Genomic DNA, 26,104 nt, shown 5'->3' on the forward strand with positions numbered 1-26,104 from the left:
ACAGCTTTAAAGTCACATGTAAACCCTGACTTTTGAGAATGCGTTTCCGTATATGAACTTTTGTTTTCCGTGAGAAACTACACATTCCCAATGATGGAGCCTACTTAAATTGTTCATGTTTTATTTACATCAGCAGTGGTGCACCTTATTTAATGTGAAATTCATTTGGCAGTTGTTATTGTTGAGTACCGGTCCTGGTTGTGGATTAAAATCCTGCAATTGTCATTTAGATTGTTCAATAATATGAACAATTCTGAATTTTGGCAAAAGAGTATAATCATTCTAGAACTCACAGTGGGGGGCCTTTAACAACGATCAACAGCTGGTACACTCATTGTGACGTCACCTCTCTTGTCGAGCGTCGACAAAACGAGGGAAGCGTGGTAAGACGTCGTCGTGGCATTGAACTTCAGATACCAAGACGCAATAATTGCGAGCGCCCCATTACAGGCGGCACATTCAGACAAAGTGCGACAGCCCTTGTTTCACATTCCTCTCTGGGTTTTTTCCTCAACTTTGCGAGAGTCTACAACAGTTGTTAAGAGGGGTAGAAAATGATAAAGGGGGGGGGGGGGGGGTGAGGTTGAAATACCCTGAGCTGGATCAGTTTGACGCGAAGATGTGTGATTTCGATACTTTAATCACTGGGGACAATCAATCGAATCAGAGGGCGAGGCTGAAAAGACTAGCTTGTCAGGGATAGTGCTGGCTTTGATCGCAGCGATTGCGCCCGATAGCCTAATCGAGCGTGCCGGAGAGTTGCGCGAGGTTGCCGAGAAGCAGAATATAAAGATAATAGGCGGGCGAACGAAGAGAAAATTGAAATCATGTTGTGCAATTGGTGCTCCTCCCAGATTTGAACGTTGTTAACAAGAAGAAGAAGAATTATAATAAGAAAAAGACACAATGCAGTGATTCGATTTTCGTCTGCGCAATACAGAAATTATCCTATATCGATATCAACGACGCTACGATGTATTTTCTGACATATGTTTTGCCGAACGATGTGAAGCTGTCAGTCATTTTATGTTGATATCAACCAGAAGTAGTTCCGACAGATGTTTATTGTACGATGTTGAATTGTCAGTCATTTTACGCTGTTACCAAGAACTTATGTACAGTTTGTATTTATTTATTCACACACTGATCACCAATTGCAATGTTTGATAATAAAAATGATAATGATATTTATCGCATACAATTCAACAGCCCTGTCGCTGCGTGGTCTTCCAACCTTTAGTGTTCAGAGCGAAGCATTTAGTAGTATATCTATAAATAACAAAACATCATTTATGAATGTGGCATATCTGTTGATATATATATACATATATATATATTATATACATATATATATATATATATATATATATATATATATATATATATGTATAAGTTAACGAATCAGTAGAAGAACGCCGTAAAAAAAATAATAAATCCTAGATCTTGAAGATCTTAAAAACGGAGCATAGCTCTCAAATACTGAAAGGCAAGGTCACACTCTTCATCAGTGCCCATGGTGTGACAAAAGATCTTAATCAAACCCGTTTCTGAAACAGACATGAAAACATATATATATATATATATGTGTGTGTGTGTGTGTGTGTGTGTGTGTGTGTGTGTATGTGTGTGTGTGTTTATTCATTTTGCAGATGATACTAACGTATTTTTTGCCCATAATGATATTGATTTTCTTGTTCACAAAATTAACATTGAATTGAATAAAGTGACAAATTGGGTCAGAGCTAATAAGTTATCACTTAATGCTCAAAAAACGAAATATATGATTTTCAGCAATACTATTGATAGTTTAAACACTAATATAGTTTTAGATGATTCTCATCTACAAAGAGTATCAAATATTAAATTCTTGGGGGTCATTGTAGATGATAAACTTTCCTGGAAATCACATGTTGATAATATTTGTAATATAATATCGCGTAATACAGGTGTTATTAATAGATTGAAATTTCATATTCCTCAAAAAACATTACTTATGTTATATTCGTCGTTAATATTGCCTCATTTGAATTATGGAGTTTTAGTATGGGGCAACACGCATCAGAATTTACTTGAAAGAGTGTCCCTCTTGCAAAAGAAAGCCCTCCGCATTATCTGCCATTCCCCTGTACGTTCTCATACAAACACGTTGTTTACCTCCAATAAGCTCTTAAACATCAAAGATTTATTTTTGTATAACTTATCAGGCCAATTTATGTATAAGTATTGTAACAATTTGCTTCCGTCTATTTTTAATTCCATGTTCCTAAAAAACCAATCATTTCATGAATATCCCACTAGGCGTTCCAATGAATTAGGTGATCCGAGTATCCTCTCGGATCACCTTCTGTATCTGTTCTGAATCTTTCTTCTTTCTTTGTTTCTTTCTTTATTTCTCCTCAAAAGTTGTGCAGAGGTTAGCTCAGAAAGTGCATTGCCTCTCAATGTCAAACTTATACCATATATGTATCATGTCGCAAAGACGACAGCACAAGTAAAATCATAGTGATCAGTCGACCATGACGTCACTATGACGTCATTATATGAAAACACATTTTCATGCATATCTCATTAATGGAATGGAATATTTCAATGAAATTTACGTCACATATATTTCAAGTCAAGCGAATTCTACTCATATTCTCAAAATTTATTTTTATCTCAAAACGCGCGCGTACGCGCGCGTTGAAATATTTGTATGCTCAAATCGAGCTCAAAATTTTTTTGCACACGTTTCAGACCATTTGGAGCATTTTTTGAAAAATTGAAAAAATTGGACGGACGCGTACGCGCGCGCACATATTCGCACGCACAGCTAATATAAAATAGAAATTTTCAATTTTTTCACACGGATCAGATGCCCGAAATGTCAAGGAATATTTCTACCAAGTTTCAAGTCGATCCGATTCAATATGACGTCATACGGGCCCGTCAAAGTTGAAATTCCGCGCGCGCGTCAATGGCGCTATACAGTGCAACTATGCCAAAAAACGCCAATTTTAAACCCGATTTTACTCGTCAGGATGGACGGTGACCCCCCATTTTCTTTACATATTCTGAAAGCTGATGAGTTGTACATGTCATTTCATGGGTTGGCAATGCTGGAAAAATGATTAAAAGATATCAAATTTCTTAATAAAGTAAAAAAAGTAAATTTTCAAAATGGCGTCATCAAATTTCAAGTTTACTCGAGCGTATGTCACTTATCCTTTGCCAATTTCCATCTAAATTTCAATATGTTGTAGCTTATGAAATGCTCTTTCATAATTGTAATTACATATTTTTGATTAGATGACGACATCACCTCGAAAAAATGGATTGAAGGTAACCTTGTCAAATTTGACCAGTTTACGTGTAATCTCTATGGGAGTGCAATTTTTATGGAAATGAAAATTGACATGACTATCTTTATCGAGCACTAGCTCACTTATGCTTCGGTGAATTTCTCTAAGATTTTAATATGTTGTAGCTGAGACGTAGGGCTATCGTAAGTGTGCCCTTTGTTTTTTTATACGTTGTCGGGATCACGTAAAAAAACTTGGTTGAAATTACAGCTTATCTTCGATGTATTGTAATGTTTCTTTCTTTTTACAACTTTATGTGCAATAACTCAAGAAAAACATACCCTATCACCACCATATTTTGCACATGTTTAGTTCATGTCACGAACATTATTTCATAAAATAACAACTACTTAATCAGACGCCATCTTGGGTATGTAAATTAGGGTCAAAGGTCGTAGATGTTTCATCCTGTATCTTGGTGAATACATGTCCTATCTTTCCCATATTTTGCACACGTAAAGACCATGTTACAGGAATCATTTCATAAAATAACTACTTTTTGCTCAGATGCCATCTTGTCTGTGCAAAGTGGGGTCAAAGGTCATATGTACTTCTTTTTCTATCTTCGCTATGACGTATTATCTCTATGGGAGGGAATTTTTTAGATGTGAAAATTGACATGACTCTCTTTATCGAGCACTATCTTACTTATGCTTCGGTGAATTTCTCTCAGATTTTAATATGTGTAGCTGAGACTTTGCACTATCAGGACTCGAATCATTGATTAAAAAAAATCGGATCACCTTAATTTGTCAGTGATGACAAATTACAATCTCTAGTTTCACTTACCCCTCTTACGCACGATTCTTGCTAAAAATACACTTATTTATATCGGCCCAAATTATTGGAATTCTCTGAATCATGATATAAAAAACGCCCCATCCATACATTCTTTCAAGAGGAGACTGAAGTCCTTTCTACTGCAGTCGTATGACTTTCCAGGACTCAACTAGCCATTTGGCCTTCTTTCTCACATACAGACTTACTTTTTCCTCTTTGAAGAATAAATTCTAATCTTTTGGATGTCTGCTGCTATCTACGCTTTCGCCAAAAGAGTCAAAGACATGAATGTCTGTCTTATTCCTGTTCTCACGTCCCTTCATTTCCTTGCTTTTCTCCTTTCAGACGTTACAATCACTTTTTTCCCCTCCACAACCATTTTCTGTTTCCCTTGATACACTTCTGTCGAAGATCGCTGTCTCTGTTGTGCATTTTCGTTTGCTATTTTGTCTTCTATTTGTTCATCGTTTCCATTCCGTTTTGTCCCGTACAGCCTTTTCTTCAGTAGTTGTTTTGCTGTCTAGTCTTGTTTCATGTTTTTTCGCGTCTGTTAGTCTTGTCCATCCCGTTTTGTCCCGTACAGCCTTTTCTCCAGCAGTTGTTTTGTTGTCTAGTCTTGTCCTATGTTGTTCACGTCTGTAATAGTAAGTGTATTTATCTGTGATTCTAGTTCTCAGTGGGCTTCCAGACTTCTTCCTCTTTTTTTTCCTCTCCTATAGTATTTATAATGCTTTAATTAATTTTTCTATTGATGTTATTATTCCAGAGGGGCCCACATTCTACAAGCTCTGTCTTTTTAGTGGGTCTCTCCATTTTTCGTATGCACTTTAAGCAAAGTTATACATGTACTATATTTCGATCACTTCTGTTTTTTTTTTTTACAATGTATAATTACTATGTGGTCCTCCTCAATTGTTTTATATTCTTTTCGATACATAATGTTCTGTTTACCTTATTCTCTGTTGTCAAAAGAAGTGTAACTTATATGTTTTGTCGAAAAATGAAATAAACTTTGAATTGAAAAAATTGAGAATTCTAAATATATATGTTTGCGTATATTTGTGTGTGCTAATTGGCTAAAATTGAAGAAAATGGTATAGTTATAATTATCAGAAGGCATGCATGATGAGACCAGAGTGCGAGGAGTTTCACAAGCTTCACAAAACACTGATAGAATTCTTAACCACATTTAATATGCAAATTACGTGAGCGGATAATGCCATCACGTAAATACCTACCGCACACACACACAGACACACAATCTATGAAATTTCCTGTTCTTACATGAAAACAATACATTCACACTCACATCAAATCAGTGTTGGTGTATTTGAGAAACTTTTGTATTCTTTATTTATCGTAGATCATAAACACAATCAATAGACAGGGTTCTTTTAATGTAAATGAGAGAGAGAGAGAGAGAGAGAGAGAGAGAGAGAGTTTGTTTTACGGTTGTGACCGTGGCAATAGTCTCCATTCGCAAAGACGAGAAAAAAAAATCAGGTGTCATAATTATACATCTCTTACTTATCCCTCCAAGGAAGACGTCTCCAACCTAAGAATAAGGTTTAATTATGATGCATCCTTGTCAACCACAACACTGATCAGTTCCTATAGCAGGCTGCAATGGCTTGTGATTATCATTATTATTATCAATATTATTATTATTATTATTATTATTACTATTACTATTCTTATTATTATTATTATTATCATTGTTGTTGTTGTGATTATGATTATCATTATTATCATCATCATCACCACCACCATCATCATCATCATTATCATTAATATTGTTGCTGATGTAAATTTTCCTGATTTACTTCAGTATGTTTGGTACAACAAATATCATATTTCAGTGTATGGCCTTCTTTATTCAGGGTAGGCCCTAGCCTTTTCAGTGCTGACATTACTCTGCCAGAGTGCCCTGCCATTATTACTTTAGTGTTGCCAAGTACCCAATCATACTTCTGGGTTGAGTGAGAGGTACATAATGAATAAAAACATCTCGTCACAGGACCTATACACTTGACGGGATTCGAACTCGGATTCTTTGATAGACAGCCAGGCGTCTTATCCACAGTACCACATTGGGTGAAACAAGGCTTGCTGAAACCGAAGTTAAATGTTCAAAGAACATGAGTCATCTCTTTCTTTTCTTTTTTTAATCTAATGATGAAAATGATTTATGCAACTTTGTTCGTCTGTAACATGGGTCTCACACTTGTAGAAAAATTGTGCCAAATTTATATCTCTTTGACGTGCCAAAAGCAACAAAATAAATCGGGAGAATTGTATAAACAAAAATAAACCATACCAGCCTGTCAAAAATTAATGAGATGCGGCTGATGAGTTTTATTCCTTCTACAAAATGCAACTCATTTGGAGAGTGGGCACTCTTTTTTTCAAATTTAGATGGACTACATTTGTTTCAGCTTAACTGTAGAAAAAGATTAAATTGTTGAATCGTAAAACCGGTCTTTCTTGGTCCTCTCACAAGGGGTTCAAGCTACCCCCCCCCCCCTTGCAAACTTCAGGACTGAAGTGAAACACTTTGGTTTACTTAGATTCGAAACATGGAAGACATCCATGTATATTCGTGGGTTTTATACAATTTAACTTTACTATTTTTTTAGCACTTAAACATTTATCTGTGAGGAAAAACAGATGCGAGAGCTGAACGTATGACTAGCATCAGCACTGAGCAGCTAGAAAGTGTATAGCGCCCTCTCACACCGGTCACGGAAGAGGTCAAACAATGATGTATGCTTTCTGATACGATGAAGTACATGCATTTATATACATGTACATCCCATACAGAGATCAGTGATCCGTTCATATCCATTATATCATTTTGATAGCGTAACAGTCTGAGTTTCAGGCTAATCGTTGCATGTGCTGTTCAACTTACAGACACACACCTCCCCACTCTAGCAATATATGGGTATGAGAGGAGAGACGTGCTACAGACACTCGGCTTTCAGTGCTAAACGATAGATGGATGAAATCGCGAACAGACCGAGTCCCTTCAGTGTGCAAGACAGTATACGAGTTGCACGGTACAATTTACTACAAAGACTAACGTTGTGACACTCATCGCACATTCTGAAGGACATCCACGTTGAATTGTCGTTGATTAGCTGTTGTTATTTTTTTTTTATTTGATGTGTCGATTTGTCAGCTTTGTCGACCTTTCTGTGAACCGACTCTAGAACGTAGAACGAACCACAACGCACAATTACAATGTACAGTGAAATGCAAACAAGAGGACGCTGTGTGCTTGCACTATCAACAGCCCTCATACTGTCGGGTTGCCGTCGGCCATTGTGGAGATTACACTCTTACGTGTTCTATTACTGTATACACACACACGCGCATTTCAAATGAAAAATGATTTATGATGTATGTGTTGTGGGAGCTGGACCAGTTGGATCGGCCGCGGCGCGATGGACCTCGTCGCTGAAGGGTGTCCGTGTGTGTCTCATTGGACCAGCCGAACCTACTGAACAGGTGATATCACAGTACTGCTTATAGCTGTCTTATAAAAAACCGAATGCTTCTTCATAGGAATATAATTTTCATTTTCAGAGATTAGGCCTACAGTAAAGTTGAGATGATAATGTGAAAGTAACCTCACATCGACAAATCAGGAGTAAGGTTTTATTGAGGTAAGTGTTACATACAAGAGGACAGCATAAAACAGATACATTATATTGGTGTGTAGGCCTGCAAATAAAACACTGACTCTTTAGCGCTTTGCTTTTTTTTTAATCACATACATGCCAGTCAGGGTTTGGATCGAAACCGGAGTTTTGTTTCATACAACAAATGCCCATGCTTCGGGTTGAAAGTGTTGATATCGTATAGTATAATCACATTACGGCAATTATTGTGCGCATATAATTGTATCATATTCAGGCACGGTACCATTGTGCGTGGTAATTAATGTAATGGGGGGGGGGGGCAAGACAAAGAGTCAGGACTTCGAAAGGACGATTTTCATGGGCTTTGATGCACACGACAGGTATATAATAGTGCTATGTGTTGTACGGCAGTGGGGAAGAACGCCCGATTTCTATAGCAGTTCTAAGTGTCTCAGCGCAATACAATGTGCCACTAGCGAGACAATTAATTATTTGCTGATTTACGGAAATGCACTCGATGTAAATTTGTTTGGCTCCAAGTATATAGGCCTACACGGAGATACTCATGAAGCGGTAGCCCTAAATTGCTGGTGATTGCTGCGGTCTGCAGCGCATAATGTTTCACGAAAATCAATATCCTTTGTGTAAGAAGCGTTGTCCGATGACAGCGTGTAGAGATCGAAAAACCTTCAACACAAAGTCAAATTTAGAACTAACTTTGCACAGCGCTGTTAGAACAAGATTTCAATAGGTTTCAATAGGCTTTGTTACTTTGCATGCAATGTAAATTCTCTGTCGTGACTTGCGTTGATATATGCTTATGTGTATAAAAATATACTAATATATATATATATATATATATATATATATATTTATGTGTATACACACTCTCTCTCTCTCTATATATATATATATTATATATATATATATATATATATGTATATATATATATATATATATAATCGTGTGTGTATGTGTGTGTATGTGTGTATTCGCTAGAAGTTCTCCAAACCGATAAAATTGTTTTCTTCCAAAGAATTTCCCTTCTGTCTGAATTTCTGTGCTCTGTTGCCCTTCGATTATTTCTAAACTTCGAGCTTTGGATATGAGAATAGAAATAATAATAATAGTCAGTTCTTAGAAACGCATGATACCATAAGGTAGTCTCTATGCGTGTACAAAATTAATGAAAACCAAATCTATCACATATTTCTCTATTCAAACATGTAATCGACAGTTGTCAAAAAGGTGAGTTTTCAACACAGGTTTGAATTTATCAAAATCTGTAATGTATCTAACACTGATAGGGAGATTATTCCATAATGAGGGTGCCATTTTTCCAAAAGCCCTATCACCAAATTTCTTAGATTTGACACTTATTTCAGAGAGGAGATTTTTTTTTTTTTTTTGAGCGCAGATTACGACCAGGATGATATGGCTTGATGAGTTCACTGAAATATACAGGAGCATTTCCATGAAAACATTTGAATACAAGGGTCAAAATCTTAAACCTGATACGAGCTCTTATGGGCAACCAATGAAGACTACGAAGAATGGGAGTTATATGATCAAATTTCTATATTTGCGTGTCACAAGCCTTGCGGCTGAATTTTGTATCCGTTGGAGTCCTTTCAGATGAGAGTCTGGCACTTCAATGAGCAAACCATTATCATTATCCAAATGACTAAAAATAAACGCATGAACCAGTTTTTCTGTAGTTGTTTTATTGAGAACGTGTCTCAATTTTCCGATCCTGTGTAGACCTATATATGGCTGCAGATTTGCATATGTTATTGATGTGAGTTTTCATACTAAGATCATCTTGGATAATGACACCAAGGTCACGTGCCTTAGAAATTGGCAGCACAGGAATATCGCAAACATTGACGGACAAAGTTGTTGAGGACTTGTCACGAGATCTTACACGTAGCCTACCACTTAGTTTTCTCAAGATTCCACTTCGAACCATTTTGCAGAGACCAATCTTATTAAACAGTATTATTTATTCATTTATTTACAGTATTAATATTAAACAGTCCTCTGGCATTGGTATTATGTGGATTGCAGGAATGGAGCAGCGGGGAGCGAGAGAATTTCGGGGAGCACTACGGTCAAGAACGGCTCGTCAGCACGGTGTGCAGCGGTCGAAACGAGGAGTCTTGGCCGATCCTCGCCCGGAGATCTATCGGCAGATTCCGAACTCTCGAGAGACTGTCTGGTATCAAAATATAGATCGAAACATCAATTCTTCGGTTATCACTATAAGTGAATCACATAAGGACGTGATAAATGTATTATGTTTCTTCGATTCTTGTCAAATCAGGAGAGGCCATTTTAAACATTTTAAAGAGAGTGACGAAAGAGAAACTGTTACAAAGAAAAAAAAAGGAAATCGTTATTTGAATAGAGAGTGACAATAGTCAATTCTGTTTTCTTGACTAATGCACCACAATAGGCCTATATTGATTATCAGACATGTATTGACATTGCAAACAGTATACATGTAGGCTATATGCGCTACTTCGAGTCTTGCTCATTTTAGTTCGTTATGTAAATACATTGGCCCAAATTCACGAAGGTGATACAAATGAAACCATGGTCTAAACCATGAACAAAAACCATGGAACGCCAAGTGTCGCACGGAATATGTCATTACGAAATTGGTCATTTCGTCGACAAAATTACCGTTTCGTTAACGATATTATCATTTCGTGAACGAAATGTTCAAAAATAGTTACAGAATGTTGTCATTTCGTTACAAAATAATAATTTCATCGACGAAATGACTGATTTCTTAACGAAATATTCTATGCGACATTTGGCGCTCCATGGTTTTTGTCCATGGTTTAAACCAAGATTTCATTACATTGTACCCCTTCGTGAATTCGGGCCATTGTTTAGTTACCTTGTACTGTGTAGCTTTTGTTTAGTCTTTACAAAGCATTCACGGACAGCGGAGAAAAAGTCAGTAACATTAAGACAACCTCAGGAAACAATCTTGCTGTACATGATTGTTTATTTTATAGTGCAAATACATGTATGTGTAAAGTTCATGGCAGTAGGCCTAAGCAATCCATGTTGATATAAAGAACCAGAATTTGTTTGTAGAAAAGATGCCGCCCACACAAAATAATGTCATTTTTTGTTGTGTTCACCTTAGCCCGAATACTTCAGGTGAAGTCATGCGTAGTTCTCTGATTGTGCCTACTGAGGGCGAAGCTGTCTTGGCATTACCAAAATACTGAATTGAGGATACATGTATTTGCAAGGTCCTTCATGCACCAAGATCTGTATATTTTGCAATCGGGAAGTCTGTCTTTTACATTCCTTTACAGGCATTCGATTCTTCGAAGAGGTTGGTTTCCTCTTCTATTCAACCAAGAAAAAGATCGGTAACGTCCGCTCTAAATTACCCGGCAACTTAGCTGTCAAGACGATAAGGCAAGAAGATATATCCAGCTTGTGGAATTTAAAAGCACCGTCGAAGTCAAAACATAAAAATTCTGAAACTCACGAAGGGATTCTAGAAGAACAAAGTGCAGGTTACATCATTCCCCGAAAGTACATTGAAGCGAACAAGTTCCTTGCGTCGAGAAACGGCTGCGAACTGGTTGACGATGCCGTGATCGAGGTCCGTGAACACGATGGCCAAGAAGAAAGCGGACGAAAACATATGCGCGTGTTCACAAAAGGCGGAAGCGAAATTCCCGCGCGTCGCGTCCTGCTCTGCGCAGGCGCATTCACCAACCACGGTCGTCTGCTTCCCCAGGGCCATGAAGTGGACATCACCATGACAACGGAGACTGTGGCCATGCTCGAAGTATCCGCACACGACGTGCAACGACTTTCTGGGATGCCGTGTATGGTAGTCAAATTTGATGACCTTAAGGACGTCAGGAATACGTACTTCTTTCCCCCGGTGAAATATCCTGACGGTAGGTTAAACACGAAAATTACATGCGTGAAAAATGCATGACCAATATCATGACCAATGACCCACTTTACTTCATATTTTATGCAAATTTCAGTTGCAATATACCCAAAGACGTTCTTATCTTCAATCCGTCATGAATCACTGATGAAGTGGAAACTTTATTCCATTCTGAAACTGACTTAAATGGATAAAAACATCATGACAGAATTTCTATGGATTCTTTTTAGTATGTTTCCCTTGTCTATAAGGCCATGGATTAGTTTTCTATTTCAGTGTAATGTATTTTTAAAATCAATTAAATTGCAGTTATGTGTTCAAGAGTCAATTGCATTGTTGAAGTGAACTTGATCATGTTCTTTGTTACATAAGCTCCCCAAAAGGAAACCGGATCATTACGAACTCCCTCGTGGAAACATTTTACTTCGGTGTCTCCTATACAGAGACAATGTTTTACATTGATCAACATTGATAGGCTTATTGATGATACCATTTGATTTGTTAATAATGGTTTGATCTGATATCAGTAATCTCGGGGGAAGACATCATCGATTGGGCCCCGTTCCTTTTTTCTATATAAAACGAACAATTGGCCGGAAGGGTAAAGACGCTGAATCTAGTATTTCAAGATGTTAAACAGTTGATTACATTTACCTCTTTAAACAAACTATGTAGGAAAGTACTGCATGAAGGTGGGCCATGGCCTGTACTTAAATCAACACTTGACCTCGTACGATGACGTCATATCGTGGTATCGCAAGAGAGGGAATGTCCCGAGAGCTAATGTGGAATATGTGAGCTCGCTTCTTCTAAACTGGGTGCCAGGTAATACCCTATCATGCCTATAATGTTTACTCCACAATCTGTCTACATCTTATAACTTTCTTAAAGCAAAATTAAAGCGATTTCCTTGCGACTTTCCTTCATAATGAAAGCCAGTCATTACAGACCATCTTGTTCCAATCAAATATGCTTTTGTTAACACCTGTCACGAAACGATTATGAAATATGAAATACGTCGATTAAGAATCAGTAATTTTCATTGGTAGGGCCTATAACTTGAACTTCATCTAAATGAATAGTATGATTAAGATGATTGACAGCATCATTCTTTCCTTCTTCTTTTTCACCTTTATTTTCATCATTACAACAACAACAATAATAATGATGATAATAATCATAATAACAGTGGCGGATCCAGAGGGGGGCGCAACCGGCGCACGCCCCCCTTTCTTTAAAGAAAAAAATGAAATGAAACCCGGAAGTGCCACCAGAAATATTAGTCACGCCCCCCCCCCTTTACAGAATTCCTGGATCCGCCCCTGTAATAATAATAACAATAATGATGGATGATGATAATAATGATAAATGATATCTGTTATTATTGTCATCATTATCATTATTATCATCATCATTATTTCACTGTTACCATAATCGTTAGTACCTGCAGTAAATTTCATGTTTGTAAGACGAATTACAGGAAATCTGGTAAGTCCCAGCAGTGATTTTATTTTTCTCTCTATCACCTCATTCATGATAATGATACAATGTATTCAATATTGTTTTACTAAACCTTTCAGAGCTCAGCTACCAAAAGATTGAACGTCAGTGGTCTTATTCACTTTGACGAAAAAGCTAGGGCCTCACTCTTTCGCTAATTTTTTTTTTCCAAATTGCCGGGATATATTTCAAGGTAAAAGTGACAGCGAAAAAAAAAAAGTTTGTTGAACTTGCCCTCTTCAACAGTTCAAATTACCTCAGCTATCAATACAACAACAGCAGCAACAAAATATGTTATTTTATTCCAGATCTTCGTCCTAGAGCCGTGACTGGAAGCACATGTGTGATTACGTCAACCCCGACGGGCCGTTATTACTGCGACATGGTGACTCCTACCCTCGGAGTGGTTGTCGGGGGTAACGGCGGCGGATGCATGATTGCCGACGAGATAGGACGCATGGGGGCGCAAATGATCGTCAAGGGTTCATGGGAACACGATCTACCAGCGTACCTCTTCAAGGCGAGATACAAAAGAAGGGCGCTGAATACCGAGAGTAAACTGTAGATACCATGTCAGAGTCTGGTCGGTTTCCATGACAACAGGCATCAGAGCCTCGCCAACGTCACGAGATCGAACTTAATGGATGACATGAATTACGAGACTATAGAAACCGAATGCTTCAAAATAAAGTTGTTCATTCGGTAGGGATTTATTTCATTTCAGAAAAGATGTTGAGCAATTATATATGTCATTATTACATCTCATGGTAAATAGGAAAAAACAAACAATCTATTTGTTACATACAGGTATTGAAAGTGAAATGTATGTGTAAGCAAGTCATAACCCAACGCGCACGCATGAAAGATTCCATTAGTTAATATTAACCTCAAACCGCCAAGCGCAAATGGCGAACATCATGAACATGGTTTGGTATGTGCATCACCAGATATCGTAAATATGTTTGTCTCTGTATAAACATGAGGGAGTTTACTCCAAATACTACATGTGAGGATTCAGTAAATACAGAAATATTGGAGGAATGCAACAGGGAAGTCAGACAACCAGTTCTAAATGAACTCATCATGCTTATGAATCTTTCCGGTTCGGCTAAATCTATTCCTGGATAAGAAGGGTGAACAGTTCGAGATACCACGGTAGTAAAACGATAATTATGGAGAAAATATAAAGAGAATTCCACATATTTTCATCGAATGAGCATAATGAAAAGAGGTCATTACTTATATCGCTCAGAAGGCAGGATGAAAAATGATATTCTAATTATTATATCAGTTGATATTATATCAATCTGTGTAAGAAGATAAGAATTTGAAAAAAAAAAGTGTAGGCCTAATAGTTTTCACAAACGAGAAATAAATTTTGTCATATCTCCTTCATATTTTGGGGTTTTTTTCCACTGCTGCGACAGCACCCATTGTTGGAATTATCTTGTCTCGCAATGTGTGAACTTGGAATTTTTCATGACTATTTATAACTTCCGAACTAATTATCCGATATTCCTCAAACTTAGCTGATGCATTCACTTGTTCGCTTACGCGACTTTTAATGCTTGGGGTAAATTCCCCTAATTTAAGCAACTGTCAGAAAGTTCCCTGAAATATCTATTATCTGTGCTATGCTAGCTAATCAAGACATAATTATATTTTTATCTTGAAACTGAATCTGGCAGGTATCATAGCCATGTAGTAGAGTATCCAATGGACCACCAGCCCTCCTGGAGATCCCCAAAGTTCCCCAAGTTTGCTACATGTATACTTTGGTTAATAGTTTGGAAGAATGTGTAGAAGGTAAACTTGCTGTTTGTACTCCGGTGAGCGCGAGACTCCCGGGGCACCTGTTGATTTGTTTTCATCAAGAAAAAAAAAAGGTTTGAATGAATATTTGTTACAATGTATTGGAGAGTTGTAAACTTAAAGCAAGTCTCCCTATACAGATGTTTGTAAAAATCAATTTGAGTTCCAAAGTGCATTTATAACATTTTTCTTCGGTGTTAATGGTATCTATCATTTATTTTTGTAACACTGCTCTATAATGATGATGCCACGATAAGAAGACAAATAAAGCAGTTCATGATTTAAAAAGAGCAAGAAGTTACGGGAATGTTGCCTTCATTTATCAAAATATTCCATAGTCGGGTAGCATAAAAAAAAAAAATCAGTTGATTATGTCAGTAAAGTTCCCGCTGCAGTTTTATAATCTTGCGATCTGGAACTTGCACTTATACCCGCTTTTGGTTTTCTCTCGTATGATGTGATAATCTCAGTTAGAACACTGTTATATCCATATGCATGTACGTTATATGGATACCGGTGTATCACCATCAGACTATATCATCTCAGCATGAGTATCTTTGGCTAAAATAATTTAGTCATAGGTAATCTCGATGGGATGATAATAGCCTGATGTGTGTATTATTGTCTACACAATGTGCCTGAGTGTCCCCCTCTCTCTGTCTAATTGTATCGAAGTGTCAAGGCAGTTGTGACTCACCTGAATGGAGCCCGTGCTGTAACTGTATTGTCATATGCGGTAGACTTTGCACGCATTATCTTACATCATATATAATGTATATATCAATTTCATATAGCACAATCATTATCTAATGACTGTACTGCATGAAGTTTGTTGCCCTGTTATTGCCAAGGCGTGACGACCGTCTAAAATGGGTTGTGAGCTCACGTTCAAGTGGTGCAAGCAAGGCAGTGTGTGGCTACGCAGTTTACCGGGTTATCGCTACATGTCAAATAAAAGGAAGCATTAGATAAACATATTATAAAGACAAGACTGTTGCATGATTGACATTGTGCTGATGCTGCTGTAACTGTAGCAGAGCATAATTATTGTCAGCCTGGACATCGAAAGAACGCCATGATGTACGACGTCTGTGTTGTGGGGGCCGGTATGACGGGATCGGCCGCAGCTCGCTGGGTCTCGTCGCGTGAGGGAGTCAAGACTTGCCTCGTTGGTCCCGCGGAACCTACAGAACAGGTGACCTCAGAGAATACCGTGTGTGTCCTGATCATATTACTAACAGGATCAGTGCAGGAACTAGGGGAATATCCTGCAGTGATACTTCTAAACGCAAGTTAGGCTTCTTTTTTCAGTCATTTTGGTTTCGGAGACCTGCATCCCGGGAAAGAAAAGAAATGCGAGCAGTGGAACAAATATTATGTAAAAGAAAGGTTTTAGGCCAATTGGAGAATTTTGTGAATATTACGACCGTTTAAAATTTGGATAAGTCATGTGACCTGACATCACAGAAGGGTTATCCAGACCCGTCTGAGCATTGACACTCCGAATGCATTATTTCTACGACACTCTGCCTAAAGGAGGTGTTCGGTTGTTAAAACTTTTAAAGTTGTGAGTGAGTGTTGATTAATCTTGTATCCTTCTAGCAAGAAACAACATGAACGATGATCTATCCAAATCTGTACAGAAAGGTACCAATGTGTTTTGTTGTTGTTGTTGGTTTTTTTTTTTTTGTGTGTTGTTGTTTTGTTTTGTTTTTCAGATTCGGGACATCAAAACGACATTTCAGATTAATCACTTCAACTACGTACATAAACAAAAGAATTATTGCAGAGCAAAGACGGGTACTAAGCTACCATCAGGAAATATTAGGGACATATTCCATGCTATATTTCCGCGCCACTTCTGAATTAAACCTGTTAAACCCGGACAAAGTCCAAGTCCAAAGGCACCGTACCAACCGTTCAAGCTTGCGATGCGTGTATAGAGTTGTCTTCGTTGTAGGAAGAGGGGAGAGTTGGGCCAAAATGGGGGCAGGCATATAGGGCCTACAGCCACCCTTTGGTGTCAGTCGATGGTCTTAAACAGTGGTAGGAAATCCAATGAGGAATCCGCTAGAGAGTGATTGCGTTGTTGGGTATACTGAGTGATCGTGCAATTTGTTGCATGAATGTATGTATGTGTGAATGTGTGCGTGTGTGTGTGTGTATGTGTTTTTCTTTATGTTTAATGCATGTGTGTATATTTTATGTGTGCATGTGATGAACTGCTTGTGTGTATGTATTTACGTAAATGTTATACTTAAAATGATTTATGCACATGTAAATGAAAATTTCTTTATCAATGCGAAAGCGTATGCGTTCATTTGCTTTTTCATTCTTCCTTTTTTTCCTGACGAGCCATAAAATGCACTGCTCCAAAATGTACCAAGTCGACTATTTTATGACTTAAAGTGACTAAACATTTTGAAGTTAATTGCCAGAAAAGTTGAGGGTTGATCATAATTTACGAGGGAAATATGCGCTTATTAAATGAATCAGTAGACAAAATGTTTATTTGTAAACTTTACTATTGGCAATGCAATTGACTTATCCTTGGCCTTCCACTTCGACATCGCAATATTTGACTGACGATCTGTAGGAATGGCGGGAAGGTTCGACTCGTTCGGTGTTTGGCGCCCACTACGACGAGGGGCGAATCATGAGCACCATCTGCGAGAGCATACGTCACGAGACCTGGCTGGTCCTGGCTCAACGATCGATCAGTAGACTGCGGCAGCTAGAGAATGAATCAGGTAAAAAGAAAAGACAAAATGAGCAAATATATGACCTAATTTCTTAAATTCTTGACTCAATTTATATTGTGTGGTGATATACCGTACTTTTGTGTGATCAATCCGGTACAAGATTGAGATCCCGCGAGGTTGAATGGTCACTGTCTTTAATGTAGGTGATCATGACTACTGGTGTTTAAATCGACCACCAGTTGATAACTTATCAACATGAGGTATGGAACGTTACTCTGTTTGAAAACATCTTCGAGTGGGACATCATCTGACACTTTGCATCGATCTGTTGATAAAGCAATAGTTGAGCTTCATTGACTATTCATTCCGAATTATCCATTGCAAGTTTGTTAGTAGGTCTGTATTGTTTTGATTCTTAACGCTGTTGTTTGGTTACCTTCATTCGTGATTACTAGTATTTACTTGCTGTCTGAAAACTTGGAAAGTAGTGGTAAGGTAGCAATCGATTCGATAAACAAAATATTTGCATATTGATGATATGCAAGCCTTAAGAATACCCAACGTGCTATAAAGGTGAAATATAAATGGGAAATTTGAAAATCGACAGGCAAACACGCTTTTCAGCATATGGTTTTAACAATGCGGAAAACTTGCAGGGACTTACACGTGGTTGTACAAAATGTGCAGTCCTATATCGCACCACAGTTTAAATAGCACAATATCACCTGGCTCTTATAAAAAAGAAAGACAAAAGACAAAAAGATGTCTTGAGCAATTAAGAGAAGCACATCTCACTGGCTATTTTCTATCCTGCTTTCATTCTACCAGGCATTCGATTCTTCCATCGAAATGGATGTATGATATACTCAAGTGCAGAGCGGATAGCAAGATTCCAACGCCTAGGTCTACCTGCGACTTTTTTGGACGCCGAAGGAATCTCGCGTTTTTACGCGCGCTTCAACCGTCCTTCACACGACAAACAACCAAAAACTGACGCGACTCACGCAGCAGCCCTGGAACGCGAGAATGCCGGTTACGTGAATCCGCGCAAGTACATCGCCGCGAACAACGCCGTCGCAGCACGGAATGGCTGCGATGTGATCACCGAAGTCGTCAACGAAGTCAGGGAAGTTTTCGATCAGCGGGAAGGTGGTCGGTACATGCAGGTTGTCACAAGTGGTGGAAGAAAAATTCACGCACGTCGCGTTCTGTTATGCACTGGCGCGTTCACTAACTTTGGACGCCTGCTCCCTCCTGGCGTCGAGGTTGATATCACCTTGGTAACGGAGAGGGTTGTCTTTCTGGAAGTGTCTGACGTGGACATTGCGCGCCTCGAAGGAATTCCTTGCACAGTGCGCGAATTTGACGACATGCAGGACCAACGGAACATTTACTTCTTTCCTCCTATACGATATCCGGATGGTATACAATCTCTCTATTTTTCCTTGCTTGGATGTGCTTGGTATTGTTGCTTTTTTGTTATTTTCCACAACTTCAATCCAGCTTTTCTTCAGTTTTTTTTTTGTGCAGAGAACTATTGTTATGATAATATATTATGATACAACTTTCTTTTCATAATACGTGTGAGCTCACGATGTCATATATTGTCTTTCCCCTCCTTTTATCCGACGTGTACAAACCTACCGGTCATTTTTCAACTTATTCGCTTTACAGAGTGCTTCCACAGAAACAATGGAGTGAGACTCGTAAGAATCTTTTCTGGATAAAACTTGGAATATTATTTTACATCTGCAAATTTTACAACTTACAACTGCAAGGTTACCTTGTACAGCCTTGTCCTTATTGTCTCGTATTAATTGCTTTTCTGTAAAAATTTGAGTTAGGAAAGATCATGCAGAATTAAGTAACTTATTTCTTAAGTTAAAATGTCAATCAAGAGAACGCATGTGTATGATTATAGCCGTTGAAATGTGCTGTGTATAGACTTTATGTCGGATCCCTTTGTGTGGATATGAAACCTATTTAAGTGATCTTTTTTTTTACCTTCGTTCGTGCTTTACCAATTCTTTGTTAGAGTTTGTTTCATGGCTTACTGTGTCGTAATCATGATGTAACCTGTTCAGAAGGGCCACATACTAGTTACTTCGCTTTCTTAATTCAGTTTAAAGCCATCGGATACATTGGGATATGTACGGATAGTTATTGCTGAGTCTCCATACACAAACCGACTACCTTACGTCGATACAGTATGCAATTACCCCGATGTATACAATATTGGTCGATTTGCTGACTTTCATGATTTTATATCAATCCAGGCAAGGTGTACATCAAAGTTGGTCACGGATTCTACCTGAATCGCCCTTTGCCTACGTATGATGACGTCATATCATGGTATCGTCAAAGAGAGAAAATCCCCCAAGCTGATATAGAGTTCCTAACTACAAGCATCTACGGATTACTAACAGGTGAACATTTTTATCCCTTTTTCCCATCATAATTATACAGCCATGTCTTTTGTTTTTCTTTGCGGGGGGGGGGGGGGGAATTTAAGGGTGAGATGGTAGAAAAAAGAACACTGCAGTTTTCTGTTACTTTAATCGACAACCGTGAATGCAGCGTTTCCTCATAAATTACTCTGATTGATTTAATGTTAGTTTCGGGAAAGATCTTCATGTTTTTAATTCCGTTATGAAATATAGATCTTCGTACCTCTGTTTCACCCTCGGTCATTTTTTAACAAAACAAACACTAAAGATTTTAGATATGACTTTGTTCATTAATCTACTTATAAAGCAACATATTGTATTATTGAATAATTACTGATGAATAGATGACTATATACAAAGTAAACACGCATGACACGTGTATGAATAACAAAGAGGCAAACTGCCTGTTCAAATTGTACGTAAATAAGTAAACGAATAACATCAGGGGTTTTTTTAAGCTGTTGATTTATATTCCAGATTTCACACCGAAGTCTGTAACAGCCGCGACCTGTGTCATCACGCGCACACCTACGGACCGTTATTACTGCGACATGGTAACGCCCACCCTAGGGGTTGTCGTAGGGGGTAATGGCTCGGGGGCCATGGTTGCTGACGAGGTTGGTCGCATGGGGGCGCTGATGATTGGCAAAGGCTCATGGGACCATGACTTGCCCGCGGAATTCTTCAAAGTCAAGTACAAGGAAGTGGACCCGAAACAAACTCCAAAGAGCAATTTATAGTCTGGGACTAGAAACGATGATCTGGTAAAATCTGGCAGCCATATAAGCGAGAGATAATGAACAATACGGATTGTTTGTTTGTTTTTTAATGAGAGTGTATAAATGCACGACAAGGTCAGTGATAGTTGTTCACTTACCACACCCAAAGTGTATGTTTATAAGATTATCGTACCGAGTAATCGTTTCCAAGTGTAACCTTGATATTGTCGTCATATTCATTCTGCTCAGGGAGGTGAAAACTCGAGAAGAATACAAAGCAGGAGTCCCCTTGCCCCGGTTCTCCTTATCTGAAATTGTCATTGTCCTTTTTGTGTATTATGGTTTGCATTAGATATGCGTTGCAATAAAGGAAATGGCTAATTTTTATCTATTTCTTGATGGACTACTTCGCGCCCTTTCAGATGAGTAGAATCTCTTTGAGGTAATTATCGTCTGTTCTGTGCGTACATGCATGCCTATCGTCTCCCAACAGTTAATAATATTTCATGATAATATTCCCCCAAGTTAAAGACTGCAAAGTGATCGATAACAAATTGTGACACAGAAAATAATAAACGGCTTATTGGCTCGGTGGTCTTACCTCTCGTTTAGCCTGTATGATAATCACTTGAGAGTGCTCTCAAATCAACCATAATACACTTTCACGGTAACTATGCAAAATAATATGTACATTTTATGACTTGTTACAGCCAAAATAATTTTGTAGTTGTTTTGGTCTCTTCTTAATTCCTTCTCTATTGTCATCGACAACTATAGATCAAGGATATCATAATATGTAGACGACATTTCGAGTAGTCTCAAGACGGTCATCCTACGGTCAACCTACGGCCATGATTTTTAACCTTCAAATATTGTTTTCACTTTTTTATGAAGTAATATGCGAAGTGGGAGGGTGAAGGAATGCTCTTTTTGTTATTCAGCTTTCAATTAATGTTGTATAAAACCTCATTTTGATATATTTATTAAGTGCTCTTAATTTCCTATGTTATATCTGCCGAATGTGAAAGGGCAAGGAGTCTCATGGAATATAGTATGTGGTTAGTGGTGTATTGTATCATCAAAGTATACCGGGACATGCGTGTTATCGGGATTTATGAAACACGTGCGAATTCGAGCCTCGTGCGAGAGGAAAAACAGCCAAGTACAGAGTGTCCACTTTGCGAATGATATCACGGTGTAGGGATTTGTTGAGGGTGTTTGTTTCTGGTTAGTTAGGTTAGTTATAGGTCTCCATGTCTTAGCTTCTTTTTAGCCACTTTTAATGTATATCAGTCAATCAATCATAATTTGTTGTATTACTTGTGGGGGGAATGCACCCTACAAGCACTGCTTTTTAGCATTCCTCCCCATTTCCAGCAGCATTTCCGTAAACTTATAATATTTTGTACACTTATCCTTTATTTTGTATTATGATGATATTTATGTAATCGATTTCTGAAAAAAAAATATTATTTCTGTTGGAAATGGATAAACAAATGTATGAATGAATGAATGAATGAATGAATGGTTGTCAGATATTTCCTTCAGCTCAAGTGCATCCATGATTGGACGGGTGTCGAGCGGAAGATGACGATCGTGTGCCTCATCAATAGTCCACAATGGACGGAGCTGTCCGAGTTTCGGGATGCATTTCGTACACGGGGGGATTTCGTGTTTTGCAAAGTAGTCAATTATGATTGCATTTCTCTTTTTGTCCAGATACGTTACCCATTTCCAAAATAATCAAAATGATCAATGGTAGTGTACATTACATATTTAGATGAATTGTATTCTGCAAAATCATTCTGTATGAGGGCGATACCAATTAGCCAATCATCAATATCTCGCCGTCATACGTGAAAATTCCTGTATTTAGTGTTCCCGTGCGTACTTTCATGTCATTCAAGACACCAAAAAATATTAACGGGACTGCAAGAATTTCCACTTAATGTATTGGTATGAGCAATTCATTATTCCATGCCATTGTAAACCCCACAATAAAAAAGACGTATTCGCCATTTTCCGTCTTTTCTTTTATCCGTTTGTCTCCCTCGCTCTTTCTATTTTCAACCTTTGTCCTATTCATTCTTTTGTTGTTGTTGTTGTGTCACTTAGGTGGTCCGCCATGCTGCAGACACTGGTCAACACACAACCGTTGAGTTGCATGGTTTTTGTTGCATACGTTTTGAGGTTAAGAGCGGAATGAGAAGCTTGAAATTCTTTTTACCAATATCAACAATCCGTTTTGTGTTTGTGTTTTGCGAATAAGCTGTTGAAAAAACGACGAAAGTACAGTATAGGCTCTACTAAGAAATTAACGGATATAATCATGTAAGTATTTTTAATCATAATTTCAAGAATATTCCTTGTGATTCTACAAGTGAGGTATCACTGGAAAGGTTTTATTCTGCTCTATCTTATGGTGGACTTATATACTTCTTGATATAATATGTGCGTGTGTCTGTGCGTGTGTGTGTTCGCGCGCGTTATTTTGTTGACTTCCCATGATTTTCTACTCCATGTGACTTCTATAGGTGCATGATCAGGGCCCCATTTCATAAAAGATGTTAGGATGACAACTCTTGCTGGAATGACAACTTTCCAAAGCAAACAGCCAATCAGGAAGCTGGATTCTTGTCGTTACCATGACAATAGTCATTCCAGCAAAGAGTTGTCATCAAATAAACTCTTAAATATCTCAAAATCCTCAAGGATGCAAGAGTTGGATCATCCAGATTTGGATTCAGCACACTCGAAATAGGGTAAAACCATCATTTGTTTTCAATTTCTCACCATTTAGAAGGAATTACATGAGAATTTCCGGTCTTGGCGGCCATTTTGGCGGCCATCTTGAATATCTCAAAATCCTCAACGATGCAAGAGTTGCACTATACAGATTTGGATTCAGCACCCTCGAAATAGGGTAAAATCATCAATTGTTTTCAATTTCTCACCATTTAGAAGGAAATATATGGGAATTTCCGGTTTTGGCGGCCATTTTGGCGGCCATCTTGAATATCTCAAAACCCTCAAGGATGCAATAGTTGCATCATCCAGATTCGGATTCAGCACCCCCGAAATAGGGTAAAACCATCAAAAAACATTGGGTGGACGGTAAAACAAGGTTCAGCCTTTGGCACCCAGACTATTATGTATTAAGTATTAAAGGCAGTCATGTGTAACTGTATTCTCACACAGCAGACTTTGTACACTTGATCATTATTGTAGGACCTGTTAGTATTCTGATACAGCAGCACTATCATAATTGTTATGTGTACATAACTCGTGCGATCTTGTAGTTACATGTATTAGGCCATGGGGTGAAGCTGAAAAAGAGGCTTAGAAAATGGGTTTCGTTCCAGCAACACTGGCACTACTTTCTGAATGCGGAAATGTGATGTTTTGTACATCCTAAATATACTGTAAAAAGTTCTCCTCGAAATATCCTGTAGTTTTTGCGAAAATCCATATTTTATAAACTGCGACCAGCAGCCAAATACACATATCGTAATGGGGCTGTGAACTGTAGCATACAGGATCATGACGGAAGTTTTATCGCGGACAAATATCAACTTAAAATCGGGAAAAAATCTTCAATTTGAAGACTTATTAATAAATTTGAAGTATTAGTAACAGCGTTCGTGCAAGGTTTGCTTCTGCAAATAGTTCCTTTCTGTTCAAATTGATGACTAAATGTGACTCGGTCGAGAGGAAACTGGGAGAACTACGCTGAATTGACGGTCAGCGCAGGCGCACACATCACTGCGCACAAATTTCGAATCCATTGACTGGATATTAGATGTCTGTGTGTGCATGCGCTGGCAGTCAATTCAGTGTAGTTCTCCCAGTTTCCTCTCGACCGAGTCACATTTAGTCATCAATTTGAACAGAAAAGAACTATTTGCAGAAGCAAACCTTGCACGAACTCTGTTATCAATACTTCAAATTTATTGATAAGTCTTCAAATTGAAGATTTTTTCCCGATTTAAGTTGATATTTGTCCGCGATAAAACTTCCGTCATGATCCTGTATGCTACAGTTCACAGCCCCATGACGCTATGCGTATGGGGCTGCTGGCCGCAGTTATGCGTATGGGGCTGCTAGCCGCAGTATAGTTCCCATAGTGTTTCTAAGCTGAAATACGTGTACATATACACATTTGTAAAGCACTGCTTTTAGCCATATACCTAGAAAAAAAGTGAAGTTTTGGTTTAATAGTTGCATTATATCTCATGTTTCAGCTTTTCCTGATGCTGGCTATGCAAAGGAAGACAAGAGCAAAGTGGTTCGAGAACATTGAAGAGAGAGAGCACTGACTGACCGTCAGAGGTCAAGGCAAATGCCTTATATTCTGTTCAAAGACATGTTATTAATCAAATGACTAATCATTCAAGGCAAAAAAAAAAAGAAAAAAATTCAGTGCGTTTGTTTGTGTGTGTCCGCGTGCATGTGGGAGAATCTTATTGTACACACACACACACACACCCTCACATGCACACACACATACGCACACACATAGTTATGAAGATTCAATATACCCAAGTGTATTAAAATATTATTCTTCATGCCTTGGCCATTAATCACATCAGCATCATAAAAAAGATTATCATAAACATGAACACACACACTGATATAATACATGCATTGATCAGTGCATTACACATACACAGGTGCATAAAAAACGCTGACATATCATATACACTCACACGCACACATACAAACTCATTTACACACATGAGACATTACTATTAAACAGATCATATTGTTTATCAGTAAACATGTTTTTCTTTTCTTCTTCTTCTTCTTCTTAAGAAGCTTTAATATACTTAGATCACATAGCAATCACGTTGTTCATGAAATATTATACAGTACTTTAGAAAATTTAATCTTCATAAAATTTCCTGAAGTTTTCATTGCTATTATTAGGTTACAACATGGTGGGACACTACCTCCTTTCATGTAAGATAGCTCAAAATGATAATCAGTCAAATTTTCTAGTTTTAATAAATTTCCTGGAACATTCCATGGTCCAAATATCCTTGAAAGGGTGTAAAAGTTTTGAAAAATGCCAATATATAAAATAAAGGCAAAATTATAGTTTACCCATTCATGAGTGAAAACTGTTGGACTCTGTATTGGAGGCAGTGTGTACCTGAAAATCTCGGAGAGAATAAAACAGGTTTGGCATTAAAAATTATGATAACATTGCAATTAACTTCCAATATCAG

General features: G+C 38.0%; 2 protein-coding genes across 2 annotated transcripts; both read left to right on the forward strand.

Annotated features, from left to right (window-relative positions):
* The first annotated feature begins 7,170 nt into the window (after positions 1–7,170).
* On the forward strand, positions 7,171–15,194 carry LOC139718558 (monomeric sarcosine oxidase-like). The gene is made up of 5 exons (XM_071630024.1): positions 7,171–7,631; positions 9,833–9,983; positions 11,101–11,700; positions 12,372–12,521; positions 13,505–15,194. Exons 1-5 carry the CDS (start codon positions 7,512–7,514, stop codon positions 13,759–13,761), a joined length of 1,278 nt encoding a protein of 425 aa, XP_071486125.1. The 5' UTR covers positions 7,171–7,511; the 3' UTR covers positions 13,762–15,194.
* Positions 15,195–16,017: 823 nt separating this feature from the next.
* LOC139718585 (uncharacterized) lies at positions 16,018–20,897 on the forward strand (the record flags this gene model as incomplete). The annotated part of the gene is made up of 5 exons (XM_071630051.1): positions 16,018–16,296; positions 17,605–17,758; positions 18,539–19,132; positions 19,987–20,136; positions 20,635–20,897. Coding segments are annotated over 5 exons (1,440 nt in total), but the record flags the coding sequence as incomplete, so codon positions are not given.
* Positions 20,898–26,104: the final 5,207 nt, after the last annotated feature.

The sequence above is a fragment of the Diadema antillarum genome, unplaced genomic scaffold (assembly GCF_040938485.1).
Source record: "Diadema antillarum isolate AM-2024a unplaced genomic scaffold, OU_Dant_1.0 scf00000097, whole genome shotgun sequence".
Classification (NCBI taxonomy): domain Eukaryota; kingdom Metazoa; phylum Echinodermata; class Echinoidea; order Diadematoida; family Diadematidae; genus Diadema; species Diadema antillarum.

Excerpts from the sequence above, each read along its gene's own strand:
- LOC139718558 (XM_071630024.1), top strand. The coding sequence starts at position 7,512 with ATGATTTATGATGTATGTGTTGTGGGAGCTGGACCAGTTGGATCGGCC. Across the intron at positions 7,632-9,832 it reads CAGCCGAACCTACTGAACAG|GAATGGAGCAGCGGGGAGCG; the intron begins GTGATATCACAG and ends TGTGGATTGCAG. Across the intron at positions 12,522-13,504 it reads TCTTCTAAACTGGGTGCCAG|ATCTTCGTCCTAGAGCCGTG; the intron begins GTAATACCCTAT and ends ATTTTATTCCAG.